Genomic DNA, 27,013 nt, shown 5'->3' on the forward strand with positions numbered 1-27,013 from the left:
CCCAAACCTTACTTTTTTTTTATATAATTAAGTTAAGCTTAAAAGTCTGTTTATCACTACAAGAAAAAATCAATATATCTATGAAAGAATTTTGTAGCTAACAACCAAAATCTCTTTAATGACCAAATTTTTTTTAACTATTACACCAGTCAAATTTTATTGTCTTTTATATTTATTAATCTTAATATAATTAATAATATAAATATTATTAATATTACTTTTATATTTAATATCAATCATATTATTATTCAAATTAATAACATAATTAATTATCATAATAATATTATTAATACTATTAAATATGATTAATACAATTAAATATTATTAATATTATTATTACTAATATTATTCATATTATTAGTATTATTAATATTATTTTTATTACTATTTATGAATATCAACTATAGTTTTATAATTATTCATATTATAATAATATTTTTAATATTATGTATATAATTATTATTATTATTATTTATATTATTAAAAAATTTAAAACTATTAAAATTATTTATATTTTTAATATTATTAATGTTGTTAATAAAAATATTTATATTAGTAATAATATTAAATTTACTTTTGAATATTTATTCGTGAGTAAAATATGTAAATAATGCAAAATTTACTTATGGATAAAGATTTGATAGTAATAATCGGTAGGTAATATTGAATTGATTTACAGATATCCGTAGACAATTCGTAGATAATGCTAAATTTATCTACGGATTTAGATTCATTGATAATATTCGTATGTAATGCTGAAATTACCTATGAATTCAGGTATGTTGATAAAAATTTGTTGGTAAATACTATTTTTTTTAGTGTATTAATTTTTTAATAAATATACATTCTAAGAGTTTAAAAGATTTGAAAATACTATAAATTTAAAAGAATATAATGGGATTTTTAACAAACATTCAAAATTAGAGTCAATGATGAAAATAATAAATTTTTTATGAAAAAATAAATCAAACATTTTTTTCAATCATTTAATAACTAAATAATATTTCTTTATATGCATTCAATGCATTATTAACACTTTTTTTTTTGTTCCTACTGCTATATTTGAACAAAAAAGTTCAAAATTATATCTTCATTATTTGTATTTGGGTATGTCAAAAAATTTAGCCAGTTTAAAATTTGAGGTCAATGATTAAAGTATATTCCCATAAGCCACTAACCAAGATGTCTAAGAGAAAGAAAATGATAATGGAAGTATCAAACTCTAAATCGTAACAAATCTCTCACCTATTGTCCTCTCCAATCATGAAGCTAATATTTAAGAATGTAAGGATCAAAATATTTTTTTTGCATCTACAAGAGTCTCTGATACACTTATAGTCATTTTGATCTCTAAAATGTTTTTAAATTTTTAATTAAATCCTACATTGTAGGTACATTATTAGCAAATCATTATTTTGTTTTTCATATCTTTTTACCATCATTAACGCATTTATGGTTCACATTAATTTTCATATTATTTAATTTCAAACCAAGTTCATCATTCGAAATTTAAAAACTCACAAATCATATATAAGTTTTGAAGTATGATTATAAATATCAGAAGAGTTTAAAAGTAGGTTCTAAAGATTTTATACACATTAATAATATATAAGTAATAACTTCATTAAAAACACCAAATTTTGTTGTCATTTGATTAAATTCTAGATAGTCTTGATTAAATACCACCAAAAATTTATTTCTATTATTTAAAAGTTTGAGGGATGCAGCTCCTAAGTCCTACTGCAATGAACTATATCTTTAAATGATTTCTGACTGTAACATTGGAAAAAATGCCGAACCGTTGCTTGAGCTACCTTCCTTTCCAACAATTTTCTTGTTAGTCCACCATTCCGAGGCATTGGCAGGATTATCAGAAACAACTCCTTTTCTGCTGTCAAAGTTAAAATCTTTGGAAGAACTAGAAGAGTTATGCTTTAGACAGCACTGCTCCTCTCCTTCTCCAGGAGAATTTTCAGGCTTATCATTTGAAGTTTTCCTTGAACACAAATCACAGTCACTATCAGAGTTCTTGTGTATCCTTTCTCTGTCAACAGGCTCTCCAACCAGTGCACCCTGAGAAGACCCTGAGATGTTTCCAATCAATGGAGACCCTGATTTATTTGCAAGACATCTTGCAACATCCTCCCCAGTCAATTCAAATGAAACTCTGTGATCGACTAATGCTGCATTGGGTTGACACTCGTTCTCAGAATTTGCAAGGGGTGTTAACTCAGAAGTCTGTTTTCCAACATAGATGCCATTTCTAGCAGTTGGTGCTACACCTTCAGGTGTCAAACAGCCAGAGCTTGAAACTAGCTTAACAGCATTAGGTGTCAAAGATCCTGAGCCTAGTCCTGAACCTTGCCCAGTACTGTCTGGTGTCAAAGATCCAGATCCAAGTCTCGAATTCCATTTATGTGTCGAGAAGTGTTCAAAGCCCAAGAGGTTTGAAGCTTCCCCTTTATGGAATTCAAGAAGTGGGTGTGTATCAGGGAAAGGAGTAGAACTTCCAGAAGTAGAAATTATTGATGCTGGTGATATAAGTTGGGGGCCAGGGCTTCCGGGGTATTGTTGATAAAGTTGAAACTCATAATTGGATAATGCAAACCTCTGATTTGTACCTTTATCTTTACAATCTCGGTCTAAAGAAGATGTCAACAATTGAGCAAATGGCACTTCAGGGGATGATGGTGTCGTCAGCTGCACAGATTCAGGAGGTGGAGTGAAAGGAGCAGTAGATGGTTCAGTCGTAAAGTTAGAAAATACAGGCGGTGAGACTAACTGGGTCTCGTAGGTATAAGGACCTATAGCAAAAATGGATGCAGGTCCACAAGAAGCATTGGCATTGAGAGAACTGAGAGAGAATAATCCAACCGGTGATTGAGTGGCAGATGAAGAATCAGATTCCAGAAAAGAGGCAGGTGAAGAGGGAGGGACAATGAATGGCATTGCAACGGCTGTTGAAGGATTTGGTGCTGCAGTAGCAAGATGAGATCCAATTTGACCCGCTGGTTCAACGGGTTCAGGAACAAGGACAGCATTGCCAATTCTCTTGCTATTTTTATGGGGTCCAAAACACCAATATAAGCTCCAGCAGCTTCCCCAACGCTTTTTCTGCAGTTAATAAAGAAACGGATCTATATTAAAAGCTCAAACCAAATTATATCACGAATTCAGTTGTCAATAGCAATGATGTAATATAATTTTTTCAGCAGGGAAACTGTTGATCTTTTCATTAAACATTAAATCAACTTGAGTGAAACGATTTCCATTAATTAAAAGTTTGTGAAAGAAATTTAGAGAAGAGAGAAAACATACTTCTGAGACACAACTAATAATGGTGTAATGTTTCATCAAAACTTACTTTTTCCAAAGTGAAGACAATGCACAGATAAGGAGAGAACAAATAGTTAATTTTCTGATAGCTAGTCCAGATACACTGGCTGGAGGAAACTAAAAACCTATATTTGTCACTTACAAATTTCTATAGTGCCTAATGCCATTAAACCATTGTAGGGAAAGCCATATAAAGATGTTCATTTCCCAATGCCTGTCAAAGCATCCAACATATTGACTAATAAACACCAGGCATTGCATATGCATTATTAGTACCCAAAGGATCAACAGGCAACCCAACTCAAATGCCAACACCAACCTTTCCACAGTATATGAAGCAATAACATCAGCAGTAGTTAGAAGTAAAAGGAAAGAAATAGCATCGAGTAAAGCAGGACTTGAAACATTAGAACAAAAAAAATTGTCTCCCTATTAGCCAAGTATATGACATCTATTATTATCATCCCATTGCACAATACTGGATAAAGTAATTTTCTAGCAGCATGAGGAAGACTTGGTCTATATTGGGATCACTATTTCAACACTGCTAAAAACAAATTTAACCCAAAAATAACACAGAGTTTCCTTCCTCCAATCTATTTTCATTGTATTTACAGTTCTGCAAACAGTTGCCCGAACAAATTGTGTCTGCCAATTTTAAACATAAACCCAATTCACCTATCTCTGATGGTTCTCCAAATGTAAGTTTCTGAGAACTAACAGGACCATAAAAATAAAGAAAGCTTACTGAATATGTAACAAAGGTTTGAAAAATGTATTAATAACAAATAACAGTTTGATAGATGCTAAACATGTGATAGAATGACTGTTAGAAAGGCCACTCACAGGTAATCACTAGTGACTGACTGAATGTTTGGATTAAAGTTAGAAAAGTTTAAAAATACTTTATTCTAAAAGCAACATTATTTCTTTATTCATTTGTTGCATTAGAATTTATTAATTTCATACTTTAATCCAAACATAGTCTTAAAGCATGTATGAGATAATATCTGAATGTACGAGATTAACAGGAAAAGTTACTTTGATTTGAGCAACCTATTCTCACAATTGAATGCATGGTAACCCAGACATACCATTAATCTGCCTTGGAATTACCTTATTACCATGATGATCTTTAGAAATAAATCCAAAATCATCAGCAAAGGTAAGGCAAGAAAATCATGGATGTAAATCAAAAGGTCACATGTTCAATGCCTTCAAAAAGGGTAAAAAATCCTAAAAATAGTAAGTACTAGTTGAACTGAAAAGAGTTATAATTACGAAAGATACATGCATTATACATGTCCCTAATGAGATTGAAGTACTCCCCCAAAGAAGCAAATTGTTAATGTTCATAATGAAATCAAAGTTAGCAGGACTCATAATTTAGCCGGCAAAAGAACACACCCATCTTTAACACATTAATTTCCTACTTTTTGAGAGCCATCAATAATAATAATAATAAATTTAAAAAAAGGAAAAAGGTAAACAGAAAATTTTTGACCCAGCACAAAGTCAGCCAAGACTAGACCTTCTTTTGATTCCTTCATCATCACTGTGGAAATTGAAAAGTGAACAAAGAGAACACAAAACCCAAGATCTCAATTTGAGCGCAGTTTCTCGGTAACCGAACTAATTAGAAGAATGAATGAAACCTAAAGCAAAACATTTAGTCTCATGTATACTAATGTAATAACCCAATACTACTAACATGTCATGGAAATAGAAAGAGAGAGAAAAGGACCGGTGAGGTGGCAGGTTGGACTCTGGATTCAGCAGTTACTATGGCCGACGCCGCCGCATTGACGGTGTTGTTCACTGTTGACATGGTGAGGGGTTTTGCAGCGACCGGAAACAGAGTTTCCGGCTACAATGTTTGAGCGTTGTTGATCTCAAAAATAAGAAATAAAGAAGGGATGATGCCATGCGATGGAGCAATGAAACTCTCTCTTTCATGAGGTTAAATAATGGACATCACACACGTTACTTCCATCCATACGTCACAATTTCTATATAAAAAAAAATTACATATCTTTTAATCACTTCTTCATCATTTATATATTATTGGTAAAGAATTTAATTAACTATTAAGTTGTGTGTTTTTTAAATATAAATAGTAACAAGAAAATATGTCATTGTATATAGTTAACTAACAATGTAATAATTTGGTTTGATTCAATATATATAACTAAATAACTGTTAGCAAACTGAACTAAATTAGAAAAATAATTTTCTCAAATTACATTGGATTAAAAATATAATTTTAATGAACTCAATTGAACTTTTTTTTTTAATTTTATAAACTATCATAGCAAGCTGAGTCATTCTTTGTATAAATCAAACTATTTTTTGAACTAAATTCTTGAAAATTTGGCTTTTAGTTTTAAATAGTATTTTAAGAAAATTTACTATAATTTTAAAAACATTGAATAGAAAGATCTAAAACTGCTAAATGTATTAGCAAATTAAAAACTTATATTTTATTTAGTACCTATTATATATTTAAAATACTTAAACTATTAGTAGGTGTAACAGTCAGCTTTAAAATATCTTATAACTTTTAAATTTGTAATAGAAAAATGACTTTAGTTCATTAAGTTTTGAATTGATGAAGCTTTATAATAAAAAAAATTGTTAACAATTTTGTTTTATTTGCATACTGTCATGGATGTTCTTATTCATGCAAGAAAATAAATATACATGAGTTGATAAATTTGTCAGTAGATAAGAAATTGATGTGTGGGTTTATAATACCAAGTGTTAAGAAAATTAGTTTTTTTAAAGTAAAATTGGTGGCAAAAGTATAAGCAAAAATTAAATATTGATTATTTTTATATAATTCGTATGATTATTTCTATCTCAACCTAAAAGAATTGAAAGATATATCAAATGGATGTTAAGTTTGTTTGTTTTAATGGTACAATTTAAAAGAAAAAGTATATGTTGAAAAGTTGTATGGTTTGAATGCTACAATAAGATTGATTTTTACTTTGTGCAAAATCACTTTCATAAATTATCATTTGAGCACATTATCGATTGATGATTTAATTTTTACTAGCAACAATATCAAGATGGTTGTAGTATTTAGAAAGACTCTGACAAAGAATTTTGAAATGATACATTTAGGTCTAATGTTTTATTTTGTAGGCATTGAAGTTATTCAACAAGATAATGAAATTTTTGTATGTCAAAATAAACATATTGTCAAGAAGTTTAAGATGAATAATTCAAAGTTAGTCTTCACACCAAGTAACGAAAAATTGAAATTGACAAGAAAAATTGATGATAAGAGAGTAAATTCAACCTACTATAAGAGTTTGATTGGAAGTCTAACCTTGACTCCAACAAGGTCAAATAGTGTATTTGGGGTAGGATTGCTTAGCAACTTTATGAAATAAACATATGTAATTTTCAAGATAATTAAAGACTTATATGTCACATTAAAGCTAATTTGACTGGAGTTTTTTTATTATACTAATACCAAAGTAAATCTTGATGGTTATAGTGATAGTAATTGGATAGGAGATGTAAAAATAAGAAAAAAAATATATCTAAGTCTTGGTAGTGGTGCAATATCATGGACTTCAAAAAATCAATTGGTTCTTGCACTCTCAATTATCAAAGCAGAATACATTATAACCTAGTTGTGCAACTTAAACATTGTGGCTAAGAATATTTTTGGAAGTAATTATAAAAAAGTTTAGAAGAAATTCGGAAAAAAGTTATACTTTTTTTTTCTCTAGTTCAGATGAGTAAAAATAAAAATAGAAAAAAGGAAAATGTAAAAACTATACAAATAAAATATATTTTATCTCCAAAAAAATATTTTTTACTTTTTTATATTTTAATTAATTAAAAATATTTTTAAATTTTTTGCGCTATTCTTTTTTTAATTTCTAAAACAAAAATTATAAATAAAAAGTATCACAACCATCCCCACCCAAATCCACTCCTCTTTCTAGAAGAAGATGACATAAGAGGGATACACTTCTATAAATTCCATTTCTCAAATCATATTTTTATTGAAAACTCCAATTAGCAAAGCTAAAAAATGACTAGATTAATCTCTAAATTATTGAATTAAAATAGATTAAAAAAATCAGCGAATCAGATTAATAAACTTTTTTATTTGATATTATAATTTGAAATAAATTCATCCCATTCATCTTTAAGTTAAAATGACAGAACAACTCTTCCTAGAATTTTCAGTATAAATGTATTTTTTGCTCCAGTAATATACAAAATATACTAAATTGGTTTCTCAATTTTTTTTATTATTTTATTTTTCGCATACTTTTAGAAGATAGTTATGAATTGCACGTGCGCAGGTTCTGATTGAGAGATAGTGGCACACCCTTCAACCATATCATATCCCTTTACTTTTAAACATTACATTTAACTTTTACTTCAAAAGATAAAGATGGGTTATATGTTTGCTTCACTTTATAGATTTAACTTTTAAAATGATAAAGAGAAAAAACCACTTTTATTCACTAAGCTACTTCATTTATTTGGTGGGTCCATTAGATGTGGTGCTTTTGTAGGGTTTAGGTTCTTCATTCGATATTGTGAAAACAAAGAAAATCAATACCAAAGGATTGAGATTGAGAGTGAAGAAGTTCTCAAACTATGATTTCATTAATCTAAATCAATTTTTTTTCTTCAAATCATTAAGAAAATATCGAAACAAAATTTGAGTAGCAATATTTGTAAAATCATTAAAATGGGAATTATGCCCTTTTTATTTTAAATTATGTGTTTAAGCCCTTGGATGCTTTTGTTTGCTTTATTTTTTCCAAAGCATATTTATTTCCTTTTTAGGAGCATTGTCTTTGTTTTAATTAGAAATGGGTAGTAATGTAATTTTAAATAAATTCTTAATTATTTTTATTAATTGTAAAAAACTATTAATTTAAATTCTTATTTATTAAATTCTTTTATGAATTTTTAGTTTTCTAAAAGTTAATCAGTAAATAAAAATATGTTGTTAGCATTAGAAAGGTGGGAGTTTCTTCCTACACTTCCACATTTTTTTTCAAGCACTCTACATTTAAAATACTAAAATTATCCTTTCACAGTTTTGGATGACTCATAATAGGAGTTTCATAAGCAAATATCTTTTTTGAACACATTTTTTTATTTTCAAATTGATAAATCTGGAATTAATAAAATATGTTCTGGATATGTTTCAAAAATATCTTAGAAAGAACAATCCGAAAGTCCTTTTTAAAATGGGTAAAACAGTCTTCTTAAAAAAAGGATGAGTTGCAGGAAGAAATTTGTTAGGGTGCGAGAAAAATCTTTCTTCCTACACCTCCATACCTTCTTGCGCCACACCCATACTAAATGTGTAAATACCATTTTATCCTTTATTGTGTCACTCCCATACATAATTTGGAAGATGTTTTTGGATCTGAAAGTGTTCTTTAGATTTGTAAAATTCGGAACTCTTTTTTGAATTTGAAATAAGTCTATGAATTATGTAATCTGGATATATTCTGGATTACATAATCCGAAAGTCAATCTCATATTTAGAAAAGACTTCTGGATTATATAATCCAAAAGCTAATCACACATCTGAAAAAAAAAAAACTTTTGGATTACATAATCCAGAAGCTAATCTTATGTATAGAAAAGACTTCCAGATTATGTAATTCAGAAGCTAATCACAAAAGGCTTCCAAATTACATAATTTGGAAGCTAATTCTAGATTTAGAAAAAGAATTTCAAATTATGTAATATGAAATATTAAAAAAAGGGTATTTTTTAAATATAAAAAACTTATGGAAGTGACACAAAAAGGTATGAAGGTGTAAGAAGAAGCAGCTATGGACAATTGGAGGTGATGGGCTTTTGAATGCCGTATTGCCAGCCCAATATGCTGTGGAGATGAGCTTGATGCTTTCTTCTTGCACCTCCACCTCCATGCTTTCTTCTTGTAACTCCATAAAAGATGTAAAATGTTTTTGACAAATTTTTCTTACACTTAATCTTTTTAAACGTGCACCCATAATTTTAATTTTTTTTAAATGTTTTTCATTCTGAAAATGAAATTCCAAAATAGAAATAATACATTAAAAAAAATTAGGAAAGATTATTGTTTTGGAAATAATAATCAAAAAACAAAAATTAAAATCCCATTTTGAAAAAAAAATCACAATATAAAAAATTCGTTCTGAAAAAAATTTCTAAAAAAATAATCTGAAAGAAGTCCGAGATGTATTTTTAACTCATTTTATTTAAGGTCATTTTGGTCTTTCTGTATTAAAATTGGATGTGATATATGGTGCAGGATTGTCAATGTTTATTTCATTGACATCCTCTTTTCTTTTTTTGGTAAACATGTCAATGAAAAAAACTGTCAAGTAGTTCGAAAATATTTTATTATACAAATATTTTTAAATATATTGAAACATAAAATAATGTACATTTTAATTTTTTATTAATAAAAAAACAAGTTTACTGAAAAAATATCCTATGAAATAGTACATAATGATAACAAATAGTTAAAAGTTATTTTAATAATAAAAATCCAAATTAATAATAGTATAAAAACAACTAAGTTATGATTTTTCCCTTTAAATTCTTGATTTGCAATTTCAGTTTATTTTTTTGAAATTTCATTTTTTATATTTTAGAAAGTATATAATTTAATATAAATTCTAATTGGCTTAAGGTTAGTAAATAAATACCTTTATTTATAAGTACCAATACCAAAAGTTAGTTATTGCATGATGAAATCATTTTTTTTATTTACATTAATTTATCAAAAAAAAATCACTTTCCATTGTACTGTATAAACTTTGTGTCATTTTTTCGTGCGTGCAAGGTAATTTTCATTATGAACATTGGGGAAAATAAAAAAGAAGATCTCCACATTATTAAGCTCAGATATTTTATTTTGAAAGCAAAAATTAACAAGCAGTTAATATAAATTCTGATTAAGAAACTATGATTTATTTGAAGAAGCTTTTCCCTAAGATTTTTTTAGAGAAAATATTAAATAGAAAAATATAAACTAAAACTAATTTATATACAACCTAAATATACAATTTTAAAGAAATCAATGTGAGTTTAAAAATAAAGAAAACGATTATTTTTAAATTCTTTCAGTAAAAATACAATAATTTTCATCACAAATTTTGGGAAAATTGGAAACAAAATCTTCTTTGAGTTGACCATTGAATTACAGATAGGATTGTTTGTGCGGGCTAGGCAGAGAGTCGTTCATTGTTCAACATTCATCGATTTCTTAAAAGAAAATCAGTGTCCCAGAAATGACACAATCCTTGGCAATGGCTTCTTCATCAATGTTGTGTCCGAAGCTGGGGAATTGTGCAGTGTCACATACAAAGTTCCAAGCTTTTCATCTCTCTTCAATGTTCACTCCACTGGGTCGAGGCCTTTTCTCGCCTTGGAGTGGTTTAAAGCATTTGGGTATCTCTGCTAAACCAAAACCTCTTCTTCACATAGGTAACAAAACCATCATATAACATGTGAGGATTTTGGCTTTCATGTTTGTTGAGCTCATTATAGTAATTTGCAGCTAGAAAGGGAGGGTGTAAGGGTATGGTGGTTTACGCTTCTCTCTTTGGGGTTGGAGCTCCTGAAGCTTTGGTAATTGGGGTCGTTGCTTTGTTGGTTTTTGGTCCTAAAGGTCTTGCTGAGGTGAGTTTGATTGAAATGTATGCAACTTTTTCTGTGTCGTTTTTGTGTTGGAAGAACTTTGAATGATTTTGCCTATGTAATTAATGTTTGATCTCTTTTGTAGTTGGCAACTTGCAAAAACTATGCCTATTGTTATTAATTTAAGAATGTTGAATGGCTTTACTGTTTTGAATTTAGTCCGAGAGATGCAATGGTACCAATGTAAGGGTTTTGACCCTGGACCAATAGTTGAATGAGTTTGATTGTACCAAGGGAGAAAGTTTTTAAATAATAGTTCCAAAACCCTTAAATTTCTGAATGATAAAATTTCTCAGTACTTCCAATTTTTATGGAATTGGTCTTTCTAAATGCTTGAGCTGCTGAGTGGAGGTTGAGGATGGATAAAGTACAAGCTGTCAATACCATGTGCTGAAACAGGAAATAATGAAATTCAATTTCAGTGATGAAAATGGGGAAAGCAAACATTGAAGCTTTTGTCACTATGCGATGAAGACCTTGGTGCCTCGAGAAGGAACCAGTCTTCCTAGCAGTTTAGTGTGTAGAACCCAGAGTGGTTTTATTATCTTAAAACCCATAGAAACATATCATATCTACTTTGTGAACGAAACGAAAAGGATACGGATCAGGCTCATTGCTTTACATGAAATAGACATTAGAAAGTTTACCAATCCTAAAGTGTTTAAACTCCAAAATGACAAAAAAAGTTAACAATTGGTGAATTTTGAAAGAAGTTTTTCTTTGGCTTATCAAATGTCAATACGTCCAATCAACTTAGGCAGAGAGATCCATCATCTTTCTCATTGCTTAAAGTAATCACCTGTAAGTCTGTTTATCCAATCTGCTTGAAAGTTAATGTTTTTCATGTTTTTATTTGAATCAAACTACTTCAGACTTTATTTTTCTTTCCGCTAAGCAACAGCAAAAGGGGATGCATGTTTAAAATTCTACTCTAGTTTTTTATTCGTCTTAAACTTCATCTGGTTGAACTGATAGGAAGTTTAGGGTTTAAGCTCTATCTTTGTTGAAAATAGTTATAGCACATGTTCTACAATGCAGATAACCAACCAAAAGGCTTTATTTTTCTAAAATGTAGTTCAGCAAAGTGAATGTGTGTAACATAGCATACAAGAGACTTGAAGAATCCTGTTGTTTCATGTTTTGTAATTGAAGGTTAACGTGGACCATTGCACCATACCTATTACTTATAATGTGCACAGAGTTTATAATAATCAGGCTCTCTATCAGCCATCGCTGGTGCCCTTGTTTCTTGAACAAAAATGTCAAAATTTACACATCAGCTGAAAGGGGTTTACATAAGTGGAATAAATATTATGAAAATACTATTCCAGATTATTTTTTTCGCAAGGTCTGAATTAGATTCCTTAAGTCTTTAATGTAAATGTCTACTAAATTGTGTTTTGACGTAATGTGATAGGATGGGTTCCCTTCCCTCCAGTTTAAAAGAACTGGAATATACCATGAAACCATAAAAAGATAATAGGTTGCTCCCTGCCACTTAGATTGCAGAATTTATCTATATTCTCTAATAGTTATTACTGAATGAGATTAACTTCAGATAGTTGGTGCTCCATCTTTTACTGGATAGGCCTTATACATTATTTATGTCATCTTGCAAAATGTTTGATGTTGTAGGTAAGGATGGTAATCTTTTTTCCCTTATTCTTAACCCCCTGGGATTCAAATGAATAACTGAATGCAGGTTGCACGAAATCTGGGAAAAACATTGCGTGCGTTTCAACCCACCATTAGAGAGCTTCAGGTTGGTGCTAAAAATATTTAATAGTAAAATTTTATGCAATTCCACTAGATAGATACTTTTTTGTTACTGCTTGTCATTTCCCCCCTTTTAGGATGTTTCAAGGGAATTTAAGACTACACTTGAACGGGAGATTGGTCTTGATGACAATTTAAGTCCAACCCAAAACTCATACAACTCCAATGCAAGCAATACCAGATCAACACCATCATCCACTGTTGACCCTAGTGAGTAATCTGGTATCATTTTTGTTTATTTAAATTTATTTGCTCTGGAATTTAGAAGTATTAAATCTGGACAATATTTTTATCCTTATACAGTGTATGATTGGTCTACCTCATAGAAGTACCATCTTATGCATGCATACAATTAAGTTCACATTACAACTACAATGATCTTAATCAACCATATCAGCCATTGAGTTGATAAGAACCAGAAAATAAAACTGATACAAATGGGAAAAAACCCAGAGAACCTGCTTCTGTATATTCTAGAATTTTCTTAGAATACAAGAACAGAAATGAAAATTACAAGGAAAAAGAACATAAGACTACACCCAAAGAGTCAATCCTCCTCCTACCTTCAGTGAAATTAACAAGTGAAGTTTTGTACGAGATACATGAGTGAAGTATTTCACCACACCACCAAATTTTACCCAAGGCTTGGTTTGATACAACTGCTGTTGTATATGAAAATTTCCAACAGTTTTGGGGACAGTGATAAGTTGATTTGGTTGCTAAAGACCCAATATTTTTTAGGCATCAGAGGCTCCTTCCACCCGAGCTTGATCACTGTGTGTGAGTCTTTCTCTAGGGGTGAGCATTGCCCAACCCAACCCCTCCAGCCCAACCTGACCCAAAGTTGATTTTGGATGGGTTTGAATTTGAAAATAGACATGGTGTATTTTTTAGGTCGGGTTGTGTTTTGGTTGTCCCAGTCCAGTTTTGGTTTAATATTCTCTTAAAGTATAAGTTTTTAAACTATTTAATATTAATAATAAAACATTTTTTATTTAATAAGGAACATTTTATACAACATGATATTGTATTTATTGTAAATTGAGTAAATATTCAATTTGGCCCGTGAAAGATTGAGCAGCTGACTGATAAGTCCTGATAAAAAATTTATGTAAACAAGTCCTTGAATATAAACTGTTGGCAGTTAGTCCTTCCGTTAGAGGGATTGTTAAATGGATGGATGATGTGGCAAGGAACGGTGGAACATTTATATATTATATATATGTAAGGGGACATTCTTTTCTTAAATTCATAAAGCATTGTCTTAATATACAATAGTACTCATTTCTCCAAATTACTTTTACGTTTACTTGCTTTTGTTTTTGCAATTATCAGCTGCCAGGCCAGAAAGCTTAGTGGGTTTTGTGAGAAGAGGGTGGTTCTTCACCGTTTGCATGCCTATGGGGGTGGTGGCGGTGGAGGGAATGGTAGTTACAGGGGTGGGGTGGAGGTGGAAATGGTCATGGTTGTGGAGGAGTTGGGGGTGGATATGAAGGATTTGAAGGCAGAGGTTGTGGTGGTGGTGGTAGTCGAAATGGAGGATTTGGTGGTGGTGTTGGAGTAGGCGACATATGACCATGCCTTAAAAGGGGGTGTACCTGAGGGACTTGTTGAGGTTGTGGCCAAAGTGGAGGGGGAAGAAAGAACTAAGCTTGGTGATGATGTTGGTGTTTTGCGTTTAAATCTTGTTGAGGTTGATGCTTTGTTTTGTGATCTAAGATTGTTGTTTGTAGTGTTTGGTTTGGCTCGGATTGTTGAGGAGACAGGGAATGGTTTGGATGATTGCCTGGGAATGTGAAGGAAGATAAGGTTGTTTTATGGACCAAATACTCAATTTAGTTCCTGAAAGATTGAGATGCTGATTGATGAGTCCCTTAATAAAAAAAAAATTATGTAAGTGAGTCGTTGAATAATTTATCGTCTTGCATCTAGCCATAAGCCACGTAGAAGGGAGAAATGTGTTTTCTACTGAGGTGGACTTCTGCTAAGAATCCCACTGACTGAAAAAACTTCTACTAAGATACATGGAAGGACCCATTTCTGTGAAAATTTTATTCAGTGACCAATCAGTCAGCGTCTCAATCTTTTTCAAGGACTAAATTAAGTATTTACTCATTAAATTTGTTAATTTTGAAATACATATTATTAAGTTTATATTTCTTTTATTTTACTCTTTAACAATACATAATAGTATAATTAATATATTGTATTACAGAGTGAGGTTGGTCCGATTTTGTCACACTTATTTGGGGACTCAATGCTTGTGTGTGGAGTTGTCCATTCACTAGCTTATTGGTTGCATTCACTTTGATACCCCTGCACCCAGTTGTAGTGTGAATTCTGTTTCAGTGGGTTGTTTAGTCCCTTTCTCTAATACAAGATTGAAGTCTTCCTTTTTAACATCTGAATGGTTCCTATTACCAAATGGAGCATAGCAATAATTGCATGAACACGGTGGAAGAGTTTTTTCTTTTGTTATGACTGAACAAATGCATGGTTAATAAATTATGATTGTTTCTGCCTATCATGATGACATGCTTGGTTTTTAATGGCAGTGTGAATTTGCCAATATACAGAACAGATGTCAAATACCAGAATATAATTATATCTCTGATAATGCAGATGGAACGCCAGATCCTACCAAAGCATACAGCTCTGAGGAATATCTTAAGATTACAGAGGAGCAGTTGAAGGCATCTGCTGCACAACAGGAGGGGCAAACTGCTCCCAAGGAACGCCAGGAGGAGCCTGAAATCCAGCCTCCTGGTTAGTCTTTTCTGTGGCATTTTTTTTATACTTTTTTCCACCCTTTTTATCTTTGCCTGAGTTTGATATGGTTGCTTATTCTTGATGTGAACAGCTAAGGAAACAGCCAGTGGTGTGCCTCCACCGCAGAAGCCAGAAAGTGGGACGTTGCCTGTGGATTCATAGGGATAGAGGGTGTTAAAAGTAACTAATCCAGTTATCACTTGTGTCCTGAATGTGGCACTACTATTGGTGTGAGTGATGGGAAGGATCACGCAATTTTGTTACCAGGTAGTCATATTAGAATTATGTAACGGAGAATACCATGCACAAGTACTGTGTTTCTCAGTGTATTGTATTGTAGTTAATGACTAAGCATTGCTGATTATCACCAGTCTTTCTCTTAAAAATATGATCATATGCATTAAGGAATTGCTACGGTTTCATTCATGAATACACTTACAGGGATCACAAATATTTCTATAATTCCGAATATCTGTGCATAACATTCCGGAATGGGTGTTTATCGAATATCCTGAATAGCTAGCCGCTATTTGCAGACACGACTTTTTGCCTCCATACTTTCTTAGTTTCTTGTAACATCCCCATACTTCTTAAAATATCAAAAATGTTTTTTATTCTGTTTATCTTTTTTTTATTTCATAATTAGGAAAAGTTTCAGATTATAGAATCGGTATCTTTCGGATTCTATAATTTACAATGATTTTTTTAAAAAAAATACATTCTAAATTATGAAATCTAAAATTTTAGATTCGAGAAAATCTTTTAAATTCTGTAATTTAGTTTTTTTAAAGGAAAAAAAATTATTTATGGAATCCGAAAATATTTTTGAATTTAAAATTACCATAAGGATTCTACAATTTGAAGTAAATAAAAAAAGAGTATATTTTCAGATTATGAAATTTAAAATGTATTTTTTTTTATATAAAATCGTCTATGGGGATGCAGGAGAAAATATGAAAGTGTAGGAAGAAACAACTTTTACTTTACCGCGTCCCCGTGGCAACTATGATTTTACTAGCAAATATGTCTCTATCTACATGAGATTTTATAAATGTTTTTATATGGAATGTTAAATTAATTTTTAATTAAGAATTTATACTGATAAGATCATTTTAATAATTTATTTCCTTTATGTTCTTCAAAACTAATGATCACAGTGAAGTTGTTGCAGAAGAAAATATCAAATGAAATTTTTAAGTTTTGTTTTATTTGATGTTTTTGTATTTTTGAAGGGAATAATTTTTATTTAAATTTATATTATTGAACTTATATGTTTAATAGACTAATTTGCATTTAAAATCATGTTATTGACTTATATTTCGTTTTTTTTTTCAATTTTTTTAATAGCCATGGATATACGTTAGTTTTTCCTACACCGTGAGTTTTTTGTATTACACCCTAAATATATTTCCTTTATAATTTGAATCTTGCTACATATTATGATTTAATAGAAGTTTGACAATTTATAGAATAATGGATATGAACAATAACTGCGACTTCTCAATTTCCCGTTAGAAATGTAATTTAACAGTTAGCGGTATTTTGTTTGAACTTTGCTTTGGTAATAAATTGGTTAATGAGAAATGGTCCAAAAGAAATTAGTGGCGTAGAAAAGGTTAAAAGCCTGAAATCCGACTTCGTGATGGTGATTCTGGTTTTGAAATGGAGTCATTCTTAAACAATGTATCACAGTTCCATCCACCATTTATCACCCTATAATAAAGCTCTGAACTAAAACTACAACTAAGAAATTAAAACAGATTAAAATCAAGTAAGTTGGACCAAACATCCCTTCTGCTTACTAATTCATCCATTTGGTTTAGGGCTTGTACATCGCGAATCTTAACGTTATGATCCATCACTGTCACGGGAAGCATGTAAATTGAAATTATATCTAAGCATTCCATACAATAATACATGGGATATATCTAATTTTACAGTAATCCAACGCTTTCTTTTATTCTCCCGGGTTAAACAATGCAATCGCCAATGCTACCAGAAAGAATGAATAGATAGAATGAGAATTTTTTTTTCTTCCCATTAATATTGGGGGGAAAAATTACAAGATTATCATCAAGCAACTTTATCCTTAAAGTTATGCTACAACATATTCATTTGTCTGTAAGATTCAAAATCTAGATAGCCCGCAGGTGTTGGCCCATGAAAACCGTATATATCCATTACTTTATCATCTGAGGGCAATACAGAGCCTTCACGTCCCTTGAAGCCCTCCAAAGGTGAACCCCAAGGAGCTGGAGTAGAAGGGTTTGAGCTTGATGCATCTTGGTTGACACTGAGTGCAGGTGGGTTCTGCGGTGAATTTCCAGCAGGCCTTCTGTTTGACCCGCTACCTGTCGTCAAAGAAATGGATACTGAATTCTGCTGCTGCATTTGTTGTTGGTTCTTCATTGGTGACTTGGGCCTAAGAGCCTCTATATCAGAAGTAGTCACCACCAGATGAGGTGCCTCCGGAGGTGGATTTCTTCCCCCACCTCCTTGCCAGACTTTCCCATCTTTGTCAGAAAAGTTTTTCACATATGCCTAAATTTATCCAAATCCAATCAATGTAACCAGTCAGGTGAACACAGGCAATCAGCATCGAATAACGGAGATAATATTGAGTACAAACTCTGTTGGAGCCAACAGATTGTACATCCAACCAAGATAGAATAAAATCATAAAACGCTGATAGAAACAAATAGAGTCGAGATAAAACGCATCATTACAAGAATGTTTGGCCAGTTGAAAGTATGGGCTTAAGCTTAATGGTTGATGCTAACCACAATTAACTTGGTTAAAGTTTCTTAAAAAAACTCAAATGTTGGCTACTAGAGTCTGGTTAATTTATTTAATTTAGCCGAACCTTCCCAATGTGTTCCAATAGTACCACTATAGTGATGCAGGAGGGCTGATAAAGTGGTCGAAAATTTTCCAACAATTTAACTTTTAACTTAGAACCTTAATTTGTCCTCAACTGATAATGTGCATGATAAACCTAATTCTCAGCTATAGCAGAATAGGCAGAATTATATGGTATGAACTTTCTGATATGTACCTCTCAAACATTCAACAAATGAATTCAATTGGGTTAGAGCCACCACACAAAATAACACAATTAAAAATGGAGGACTAGATGCATGCATATATTTTCTAGACTTAGTCAATAATGTGAAAACTGTTCTCAGAACACACTAGTCACAGTATCCTATCAGGAACAAATAGCTCCCCGATTTACTCAACTTCTAAAGAAAAAAGATTACATGAATTATATTAACATAAATTAAAAAACGTAGATAGGAAGGATCAACTAAAATGTGATCTACGTATACTAGCATCTCAAATTGCTTACCTCTTTATTAAAATTTGAAGACGACAATTCTTTACCAGCAGTCAGCCAGCCAGCTCGGATATTGTGGTCTTCACCAAATAGTTCTAGTCTCCTCCTTCCAAGGGCAAAGTGCTCAATAATCCTGTACATATCTTCAGGCTTTTGTGTTGAACCTGTAAAATATTACCAAAATTTTTAAGATCAGCCCATTTTATTTTTTATAACAAACACAGCAATGATGAAGCAAGCGGTTTCAAGAAACCAAACATTTGATCTTAAACAGCTTTCACATAATTTTGGTTTTCCAGTTCAAGTATAACTTAAATTTATTGCCAGTGGTATGTTATTAACAAGGTGACCCTAGTCTGTCAGAAGCATAAAAAACAGTATTAATGATCAAAGTTCCCAGAAAAGAAGCAAATATCACAGTTCCTTTAGGTGATATATCTACTTAATTTTTGTTAAGAAATCACCTACTGATAAGGTCTGTTAGGAAATAGCAAAGGGCGAATTGAACAATAGTGTGCCATACTGCACAAGGTAGTCAAAATCAAGATTATGGTTAGGTACGCGGAGGGCTCACAAAATCGTAGGATCATAACACAGGTCGTAGATTTTACTTTCTACAAAAGTATTATATATATATATATGAAAACAAAATCAATCACTTTGTCAATACTTCATCGAACTTAAGTTCATCTAATATTCCATGCTTCCAAACTAAGTCTGCTTTTTACTACCCAGAGCATTTTTTACTACTTTTTTAGAGTGAACATTTTGTGAGAAGGAACAGTCAACGGCAGCATCACTAGAGGGAGGGTTAGAAGCCCCAATTCCCAAAGCCATTACAATGTAACTGTGCTTCAACATTTTCTTTTATAAAATAAATATAAGTTGATAACAGGGGAGACACAAATGAAAGAGAAAAAAAAAACGAATCAAGGAGATGCAAAAGTGAAAACTAACCATGAATTGTGACTACAATTGCTTTTCGGTGGGCAAGGAGATGTGAAAGAAGCCACACACAGATGAAGAAATAAATAAGAAATGCACGAAGGCGAGGGAAACAAAACGGAAACCAGCACCAGAACAACACCCAAATGAAGAAACAAAATCTCACCAAGCACCGCATGCACTGGAAATAGACGAACACCATGTGCAGAGTTGAAGACAAAAGCCATTTATTTGTAAGTGAAGAAAGGGAAAGTCATTTTTTTATTGGGCTCAAAACGAACAAAAACTGCTGACCTAAACCACTGACCAAAAACAGAACTTGAAACGACGATTCATCTTTTTTCGATTTTCAGCGACAATCCCAGTGATCTCGCATGGTTCCTATCATATATAGCAGGCCCTAGAACAGAAATAAGGTTCTGAACTTTGACTACTATGATACTGCATGTGCAGCAATCAAGAATTCAAGGGTAACTGAATGATTTATGTATGGAAATAATTGAATGATTTTATAAAGCAATTAAAAGGGAATTAAGGGAGGAAGGGAGAGAAAAATAGACAGTAAAAGAGTGGAAGTGGGCAAGCGAGAGCTCAGGGTCTTTTGAACACAATGTTACCTTCAATTTCTGTAATTCTGCTAACCGAATAATGCAGTAAAATTACCCAGTTCAGGTGTTTTTGTCCAGTTTTTAACTAGTTCACGTGTTCTTGTTTTGGTCTAGCGAGGGTTGATGCAATTGAAATGTGGTGCATACGAAGGAAGGCAGAGAAGATGAGATAGAAAAAAGTGAGAACATGCTAGAGGAGTTTTGGCATTTGATCCAGGAATTGCCATGAAGGAGAACTCTAAATAACAGTAGGGATGACACAGAAGATGAAACAAGCAGAGTGGTAACATTACAGTTAGGAAGGAAACCCAATCTCTTGCTTTTGATCTCATATTATTGGGTGAAGATGCATGTATCTGGTTTAACAGGGTCGAAAGGTATTTCTACCTGAATTCCATGGCAGGAAGAAAACAGGTGTAAGCTGTAATGCTGACAATGGAGGGGCGTGTGTTAAACATGTTTCAATAGCGGGGTTCTCGTGCCACCGAAATCGATTCCAATCTGCTATTATTCAATGTTTTCAACCTGAAAATATTCTCCTTTGTGTGTACAGATGAGGAGAGTGAGTTACTGTAGGACATTTGAGCTTGTGGCATGAGTGTTACTGGGAACACAGATAAATGTGCTGAAAAGGAGATATGGACTGAACTTAAAAGTCACTTCTAGGATGAACACAAACTTTTATGGACTTTGGCCAACTTTTAAGAAAAGAACCGAGTCACTGAAAAAGGAGGCCCATTTTGAGCAACAGAACTGGTTTGTCAACCAGGCTTCATCATCAACCAGGACAACTCCAACCCAAGTTGAAACAAGACCCAATATCTACTTCAACACGAACAAGGGCAGTATTTCCATATGGACCACACTCCAAACCTGCCTACAGTAGAAAAAGTGGCATGTACAACGTGAGAAGTGGTTGTGGGAGACAAGGGTGAAATTTAGAGTGCCAACACGAAGAATCAGCTGGCAGGTCTAAATGTCAATCTTAAGGGAGTTCCTTCCATGCACTGATAAGTGGCATCTGTAAAAACTATGTATAAGCATAACATTCTACAAGATGGAGTAGACAATCTGGTGACAAGAATACAGGAAATAGTATACTGTGCAGCCTAAACTACATACAAGAGGTCATAAAACTATTGTTTAAGCAAATTTCTGAGAACACCACGGACTGGTTGTACCATTATATTGGAAGAGGGAGCTTGAATTACTAATGTCTGACCCTACAGGTACCCACATTATAAAAGAATGAAATAGAAAAAACTATGAATGAAATAATGAATGCTAGTTAGACCAAGCTTCAATCCCTACTCTAGTCCAGTAATGCTGGACAAAAAAAAATGGAGGCTGGATATTCTGTATTGATTATAGAACCCAAAACATGGCCACTGTACCCAACAAAATCCCAATTCCAACAATAGACAAATTATTGGATGGGTTAGTCTGAGACATTATCTTTTCCAAATAAGATATTTGATAGACCTAGATCAGAATTAATAAGAAAATGGAAAATTTATTGAAATTAATCCCCCTTTGCAGTTCAGTAGAGATCGATCCATAGCAGGAATGGAAAAGATATATTACTAACACAGAAAACATTACCCAGGTAGAGACTAGAGAAAGAGCAAATTCATGAATGAACATTAAGATTTTTATTTTGTAGGCACAATTGATAAATCATAATACTAACCATACGGAGGTTCTTCAGCTATAATGACATCTGTGTCAATATTGGCATGAATTATATGGCCATCAGTACTTCTACGAACAGTTCCTTTTATGCCCATCAAGCAGTGTTCCTTTATCATAACAAAACAAAACAATTTAAGTATATTTAGTATAAAAATAACTATATATAACAAGCCCAAATGCTGATCTGAACCTGCGCATTTACTTGAGACTAATTTTAACAGACCTTTGAATGTTGAAATAAAGTATGTGAATCATGCCGCAATCCTGGAGTTGCATTACTTTTGTTTGTCTTTACCCAACATATATCTTCACACCTACGAAATCCCCACTGTAGAAACCACACCAATAAAGAGAAAAACAGACAAGATAGAGATTAAGAAATAGAAGACATAATATGAAAAGAACCAGAACCAACAATTGATGCTATATCCCATAAAGAATTTCTATATTCAGATAGTGTACCTTCTTTAGACATTGACGACCTTGTTCAAGGCCTACACCGTCACCCACCCAAAGGAAAATGAAAGAAGGCGTATCTGCTATAGCCTTACAAAAGGAGAAGCACAAATGAGATGTCTAATTCAAAAGATAACAAACTATGCCCTTATACAATGGAAACCAAAAAGAAGGAAGTGTCATATATATAACAGAAACTAATATATACAACTAACTTTTAAAATAACTCTGATGGGATAGATCATTATATGATGAGAAGCACAAAAATGAAATTTATATATGGTACGCAAAAGCTTCAATACTGCACACTCTCTTGCTACTTTACCTTTTTAACATTATCCTTTATTACAGTTAGAGTACTACAAATAATTAGTAATTAGCCCAACCAGTTTACATTATCATAAAGGTTTTCACTGGCATTTGAAACCTAGGTAGGATGGAAATGCTTAGACTGAAACAAGTCTAACAAAATAATGAATTACACAAACAGAATAATAGCTTACCTCGATCTTGAGATTCATTATTTCTTCAAATGTCCAATACTCCATGTGATCAGCCACACCAGGGGCACGGTGCACATACTCCTCCCATGGGGGATCTACAAGAATGACATCAAACTTTGTACCAAAGAACTCAGGAGAAAGTTCAAACTCCTTCAAATCACACTTATAATACAAAGGAGCAGATGCAGATTTTTCCACAATCTCATCCTTTTTCTGTATAAGCTCTCTAAGCTTAGGGTAGTCCTCCACAACATTTGTGAGCTCAAGCTCCCTAATGAAATTTTGTGGCCGCATACCAGTGTCAACAAAGTTTTGAGAATAATCATTCTGTTCACCTCTGGAAGGAGCTTTACCAAGAGCTCCACTACTTTTAGGAGGAGCCCATCCCCCTGGAGATTTATCAGGTGGAGCTCCTCGACCCATTGATCCTGGAGGATTAAAACCAGAAGTAGAGATGTTTGGGGGCATTCCCCTTCCAGGACCTGATTGGTTATAATACATTGCCGGATTTGGTGGGTTCCCTAAATTACTAGCATTAAATCTTGGACCTGAAGGACCTGGGGGAACAGGAGACACAGGTGGTACACCTATAATATTCATATCGACACCTCGGGCTCCAGGCCAAACAGCAGGAGTAAATGGTGAAAGGAAGACTCCAGGGGACATTGGTGGACCGGGAGCAGGTGACATACCATGTGAAAGAGGCTGCATAGGTCCAGGTGGAGGCATTGCAAGAGGTCCATATGGTGATCCCATCATTGGCAATGGCATTCCAACCTGCTGATTGTCTCTCCCAGTAGGCCTAATCCTTCCTCCTCTACCAACCCTGTTACCTTTCATTCCTTGTGGACCAGCTCTGTTAAAGGAACCAGACTCCGGATTTCCATATTGAGGCTGTGAGCCACCACTGCCAGAACTTTGGCCACCAGTACTGCGGGCAGATACACCACCTTTCTGACCTCTTCCCCTTCCCCCATAAAAATCATAGTCATCATCTGTATATCTCTCCTTCAGATCATCACCAGATACATCGTTCTTCCTTCCTCTTTCTTCTTGATGATATGGCCATTCTTCATCATTAACACCAGATTTCGCATTGTACTGCTGATGAGCTTCGTTTCTCTTAGTATGGTTGGACATAGATTCTGATTTCCCATAGTCATAAAACTTGGTCTGGATCTCTATCACATCATAATTGTCATTCGAAATCCCAAACTTTGTGGATGTTTTAACAGCTTCCCCCCTACTCACATCTTTTCTACCACCAAACCGTCCATGAGGCCTTTCATTGTCCATCCTCTCATAACCATGTCTAGGTAACTCCCAATCTCTGTTGTCATCAAAAGCACCCTCCTCGTTTTTCTCTTTGTCGGCATTACTCGGTTGCCTCCTTTTCCAACTTTCTTTGGAACTTTCCCGATCCTTCCTCCTGTCATTCCATGCATCATCTTTCCCCTTGGATCTATCATCCTTAAACCCATCGCCCTCATGCTCCTTCCTTTTAAAGCTACCACTTCTTTCATAATCAACCTCAGAGTTTTCCAAATCTTGATGGCGTTTTCCACTCCTTTCAGGTGTCCTCGACCTGTTTGAGTTCCCACTTTCCCTAGCACTCTTATCCCTAACCCGCACATGCCCATCCTCCTCTGCATTCAACGACCTATCCCAGGTTTCAGCCCCATCAGAACCAAGGGCCCTATGATGCCTGGGCTTCTCAACCCTCTCCTCGCGCCCAGCATCCACCGAATCCGACTTCCCCTTACTCTTCCCTCTCTCGGAATCACCCCTTCTATCCTCCTTACTACTAGACTTCACAACCCTATCAGCACCAGAGGCTTTGCCCTCCCCATGCTCACTCCTAGCAGATCCACTCCTCTCCCTATCCCTAGAACTATCGCGCTTCCCACTCCTGAATTCCCCCTTCTCATCCTGCGACCTCCTTACACTGCTAGCATCAACCTCGTCCCATTTCCTCCTCGAACTCCGAGACTCATGACCAACCTTTTCCCGGCCTCCACCGCCACCATCACCCTTCCCATCCTCCTTACTCACCACACTCTCGTGAAAATCGCCGTCCATGGCGCGCTTCCTCGCGGACTTATCGTCCAATTCCCCATCCTCATACCAACTGCTCAACTTCTCCAACGTGCTCTCCTCCTGCCTCTTCTTGGCCCCCTTGGAGCGCGAATCGTAATCGTCGCTATCAGTCCTGCTAGAGCGCTTCCTCCTGGCGCCTCCGTCGGAACCCTCACCCTCGTCCCCGTTGCTACCAAACTTTCTAGACCTATCCTTCCTCTTGTCGCTGAACTCCCAATCCTCATCGTCCCTCTCGCGCTTGGAGTAACCGCGACCACTGTCGCTCGAATCCATCCCCAACTACCAAAATCTAAACTCAATGTGATTTTCTACTACTTTCTCGCGGGCGCACATGAATTCGCCCAAACTACTCACTCTGCTGGGGTTTTTCTTAATAAATGTAATTTGTATGAGAAAATAAATGAAATCTTGGAGGAGGATTCGCTAACAAAATTGAGAGGAGGAAAAAGAGGGGCTTACCGGCGAATGGGAACGGAGAGTGTTCTTGTTGTTGACAGTGGGTGGAGAGAGAGTAAAGAGGGAAAGAAGAAGAAGATGAAGGGGTTCTTACTTCTTTACCACGATACGGCGTCGGAAGTTGTCTGGGGAACCCGAAAATTGCAAACCTAGTTTGGGCTGGACCTAACTATTCTAATGTTTTGCTCTCGTGCATCTCCATCACTTCTTCGGCCACCTCCATAAAATTTTAATTTTCCAAAATTACCCTTCAGTAAAAAATAAAAATGAAAACAATGTTTTACACTATGAATTTAGTAATGCAGAAATAAAAAATTACAGCATCCAAATTATATAATCCAAAAGTCAAAAAATATAATTTTAGATTACATAATTTATAACCTATTTAACAACACACAATATCGGATTATGTAATCCGAAATTTATTTAAGAAAATAAATCTAACGGATTATATAATTCAAAAATCAAAAATTAAAAATTAACAATACCTAATTACGTAATTTAAAAATGGTAATTTTTTACTTTCGAAATACTTAATTCGGTAGGTTTATTTTCTTAAATAAGTTTTGGACTACATAATCTGATATTTTGAGTTGTTAAATAGGTTCAAATTACGTAATTTGAAAGTTGTAATTTTTCACTTCTGGATTACGTAATCCGTGGTGTAAAACATTGTCTTTATTTTTATCTTTTTATTGAAGGGTGATTTTGATAATTTAAAAATTAATGAAAGTGACTGAAGAAGTGATGAAGGCGCAGGAAGAAGCCGTCTTTGCTTTGAATTAAAAATTAGGGTAAGAAAAAATGAAATTGCCCTTTAAGGTTTTAAAACTAAAAAGTGGTTGGGGTTCTTATTTTTCTTCCTTCTTGATTGAGTTTTTATGACCTACTATATTTGATTGGTTAGTTGTTGTTTTTTTGTGTGAAGATTCACTGTATTTTTATTCTCTTATGGATTTTGTACGTTGTAAAGATAAGATAACTTTTTAAAATTTTGAATTTAGCATTCTAGAATGTATACTCATGTATACTTTCTAGATTCAACATCATTTAAAAACGAATTAATGTTCATTATGAAAGTATAATTTAAAAATGGTTCTCGTGGATTGATCTCAGGTGATCTGAGTATAGAGTTTCGCTTCTGATCTGTCTCCTCTTGACACTCTGGAACATGACTCTGTTGGGACAAAGGGGACTCTAATCACACTCTGACAAAAAGAGCATTCAAATATCGTAATCAGTTTCAGTCTAAGTCTCAGAAACAACGTACCTTTACGGGGTCTCAAACCCTTTTATAGTTATTCCTCTTAACAGCTTTCACTCACGAGAATATAATCTCTACTGAAAGCATA

At 33.5% G+C, this 27,013-nt stretch overlaps 3 protein-coding genes across 5 annotated transcripts; 1 reads left to right on the forward strand and 2 right to left on the reverse strand.

The window, feature by feature from the left end:
• Positions 1-1,620: 1,620 nt before the first annotated feature.
• Positions 1,621-5,307, reverse strand: LOC137828557 (uncharacterized). The gene is made up of 2 exons (XM_068635177.2): positions 5,081-5,307; positions 1,621-3,114 (listed from the first exon to the last, which is right to left on the reverse strand). The coding sequence occupies exons 1-2, from the start codon at positions 5,162-5,164 to the stop codon at positions 1,759-1,761; spliced, it is 1,440 nt and encodes a 479-aa protein (XP_068491278.1). The 5' UTR covers positions 5,165-5,307; the 3' UTR covers positions 1,621-1,758.
• A 5,132-nt stretch (positions 5,308-10,439) lies between these two features.
• Positions 10,440-15,975, forward strand: HCF106 (Bacterial sec-independent translocation protein mttA/Hcf106). 2 transcript variants are annotated; one of them, XM_068634566.2, is made up of 6 exons: positions 10,440-10,809; positions 10,883-11,004; positions 12,725-12,784; positions 12,876-13,008; positions 15,421-15,564; positions 15,659-15,975. In XM_068634566.2, the coding sequence occupies exons 1-6, from the start codon at positions 10,614-10,616 to the stop codon at positions 15,727-15,729; spliced, it is 726 nt and encodes a 241-aa protein (XP_068490667.1). In that variant the 5' UTR covers positions 10,440-10,613; the 3' UTR covers positions 15,730-15,975. The 2 variants fall into 2 exon arrangements, with proteins under 2 accessions (XP_068490667.1, XP_090160574.1); XM_090304448.1 differs by lacking the exons at positions 15,421-15,564; positions 15,659-15,975 and adding an exon at positions 14,134-14,607 and having other exon boundaries at positions 10,480-10,809.
• A 1,601-nt stretch (positions 15,976-17,576) lies between these two features.
• Positions 17,577-25,861, reverse strand: EMB1691 (Methyltransferase MT-A70 family protein). Of its 2 annotated transcripts, none has more exons than XR_016523261.1 (6): positions 23,109-25,831; positions 22,612-22,688; positions 22,373-22,477; positions 22,148-22,256; positions 18,917-19,068; positions 17,577-18,108 (listed from the first exon to the last, which is right to left on the reverse strand). XR_016523261.1 is itself a non-coding variant. In XM_068633831.1 (6 exons), exons 1-6 carry the CDS (start codon positions 25,476-25,478, stop codon positions 17,668-17,670), a joined length of 3,261 nt encoding a protein of 1,086 aa, XP_068489932.1. In that variant the 5' UTR covers positions 25,479-25,861; the 3' UTR covers positions 17,577-17,667. The 2 variants fall into 2 exon arrangements, 1 of the variants encoding a protein (XP_068489932.1); XM_068633831.1 differs by having other exon boundaries at positions 22,612-22,695; positions 23,109-25,861.
• Between the last annotated feature and the right edge of the window lie 1,152 nt (positions 25,862-27,013).

This window comes from Phaseolus vulgaris, chromosome 7 (genome assembly GCF_051622355.1).
Source record: "Phaseolus vulgaris cultivar YP4 chromosome 7, ASM5162235v1, whole genome shotgun sequence".
NCBI lineage: Eukaryota > Viridiplantae > Streptophyta > Magnoliopsida > Fabales > Fabaceae > Phaseolus > Phaseolus vulgaris.

What these genes read in the sequence shown, in the direction of transcription:
- LOC137828557 (XM_068635177.2), bottom strand. Translation starts at nt 5,164, where the DNA reads ATGTCAACAGTGAACAACACCGTCAATGCGGCGGCGTCGGCCATAGTA. An exon ending in TCCAACCTGCCACCTCACCG is followed by an intron (nt 3,115 to 5,080) that starts GTCCTTTTCTCT and finishes TATTAACTGCAG; the next exon opens with AAAAAGCGTTGGGGAAGCTG.
- HCF106 (XM_068634566.2), top strand. Translation starts at nt 10,614, where the DNA reads ATGACACAATCCTTGGCAATGGCTTCTTCATCAATGTTGTGTCCGAAG. An exon ending in AAAACCTCTTCTTCACATAG is followed by an intron (nt 10,810 to 10,882) that starts GTAACAAAACCA and finishes AGTAATTTGCAG; the next exon opens with CTAGAAAGGGAGGGTGTAAG. An exon ending in CCACCATTAGAGAGCTTCAG is followed by an intron (nt 12,785 to 12,875) that starts GTTGGTGCTAAA and finishes CCCCCCTTTTAG; the next exon opens with GATGTTTCAAGGGAATTTAA.
- EMB1691 (XM_068633831.1), bottom strand. Translation starts at nt 25,478, where the DNA reads ATGGATTCGAGCGACAGTGGTCGCGGTTACTCCAAGCGCGAGAGGGAC. An exon ending in GTCGTCAATGTCTAAAGAAG is followed by an intron (nt 22,478 to 22,611) that starts GTACACTATCTG and finishes TGGTTTCTACAG; the next exon opens with TGGGGATTTCGTAGGTGTGA. An exon ending in AGCTGAAGAACCTCCGTATG is followed by an intron (nt 19,069 to 22,147) that starts GTTAGTATTATG and finishes AATATTTTACAG; the next exon opens with GTTCAACACAAAAGCCTGAA.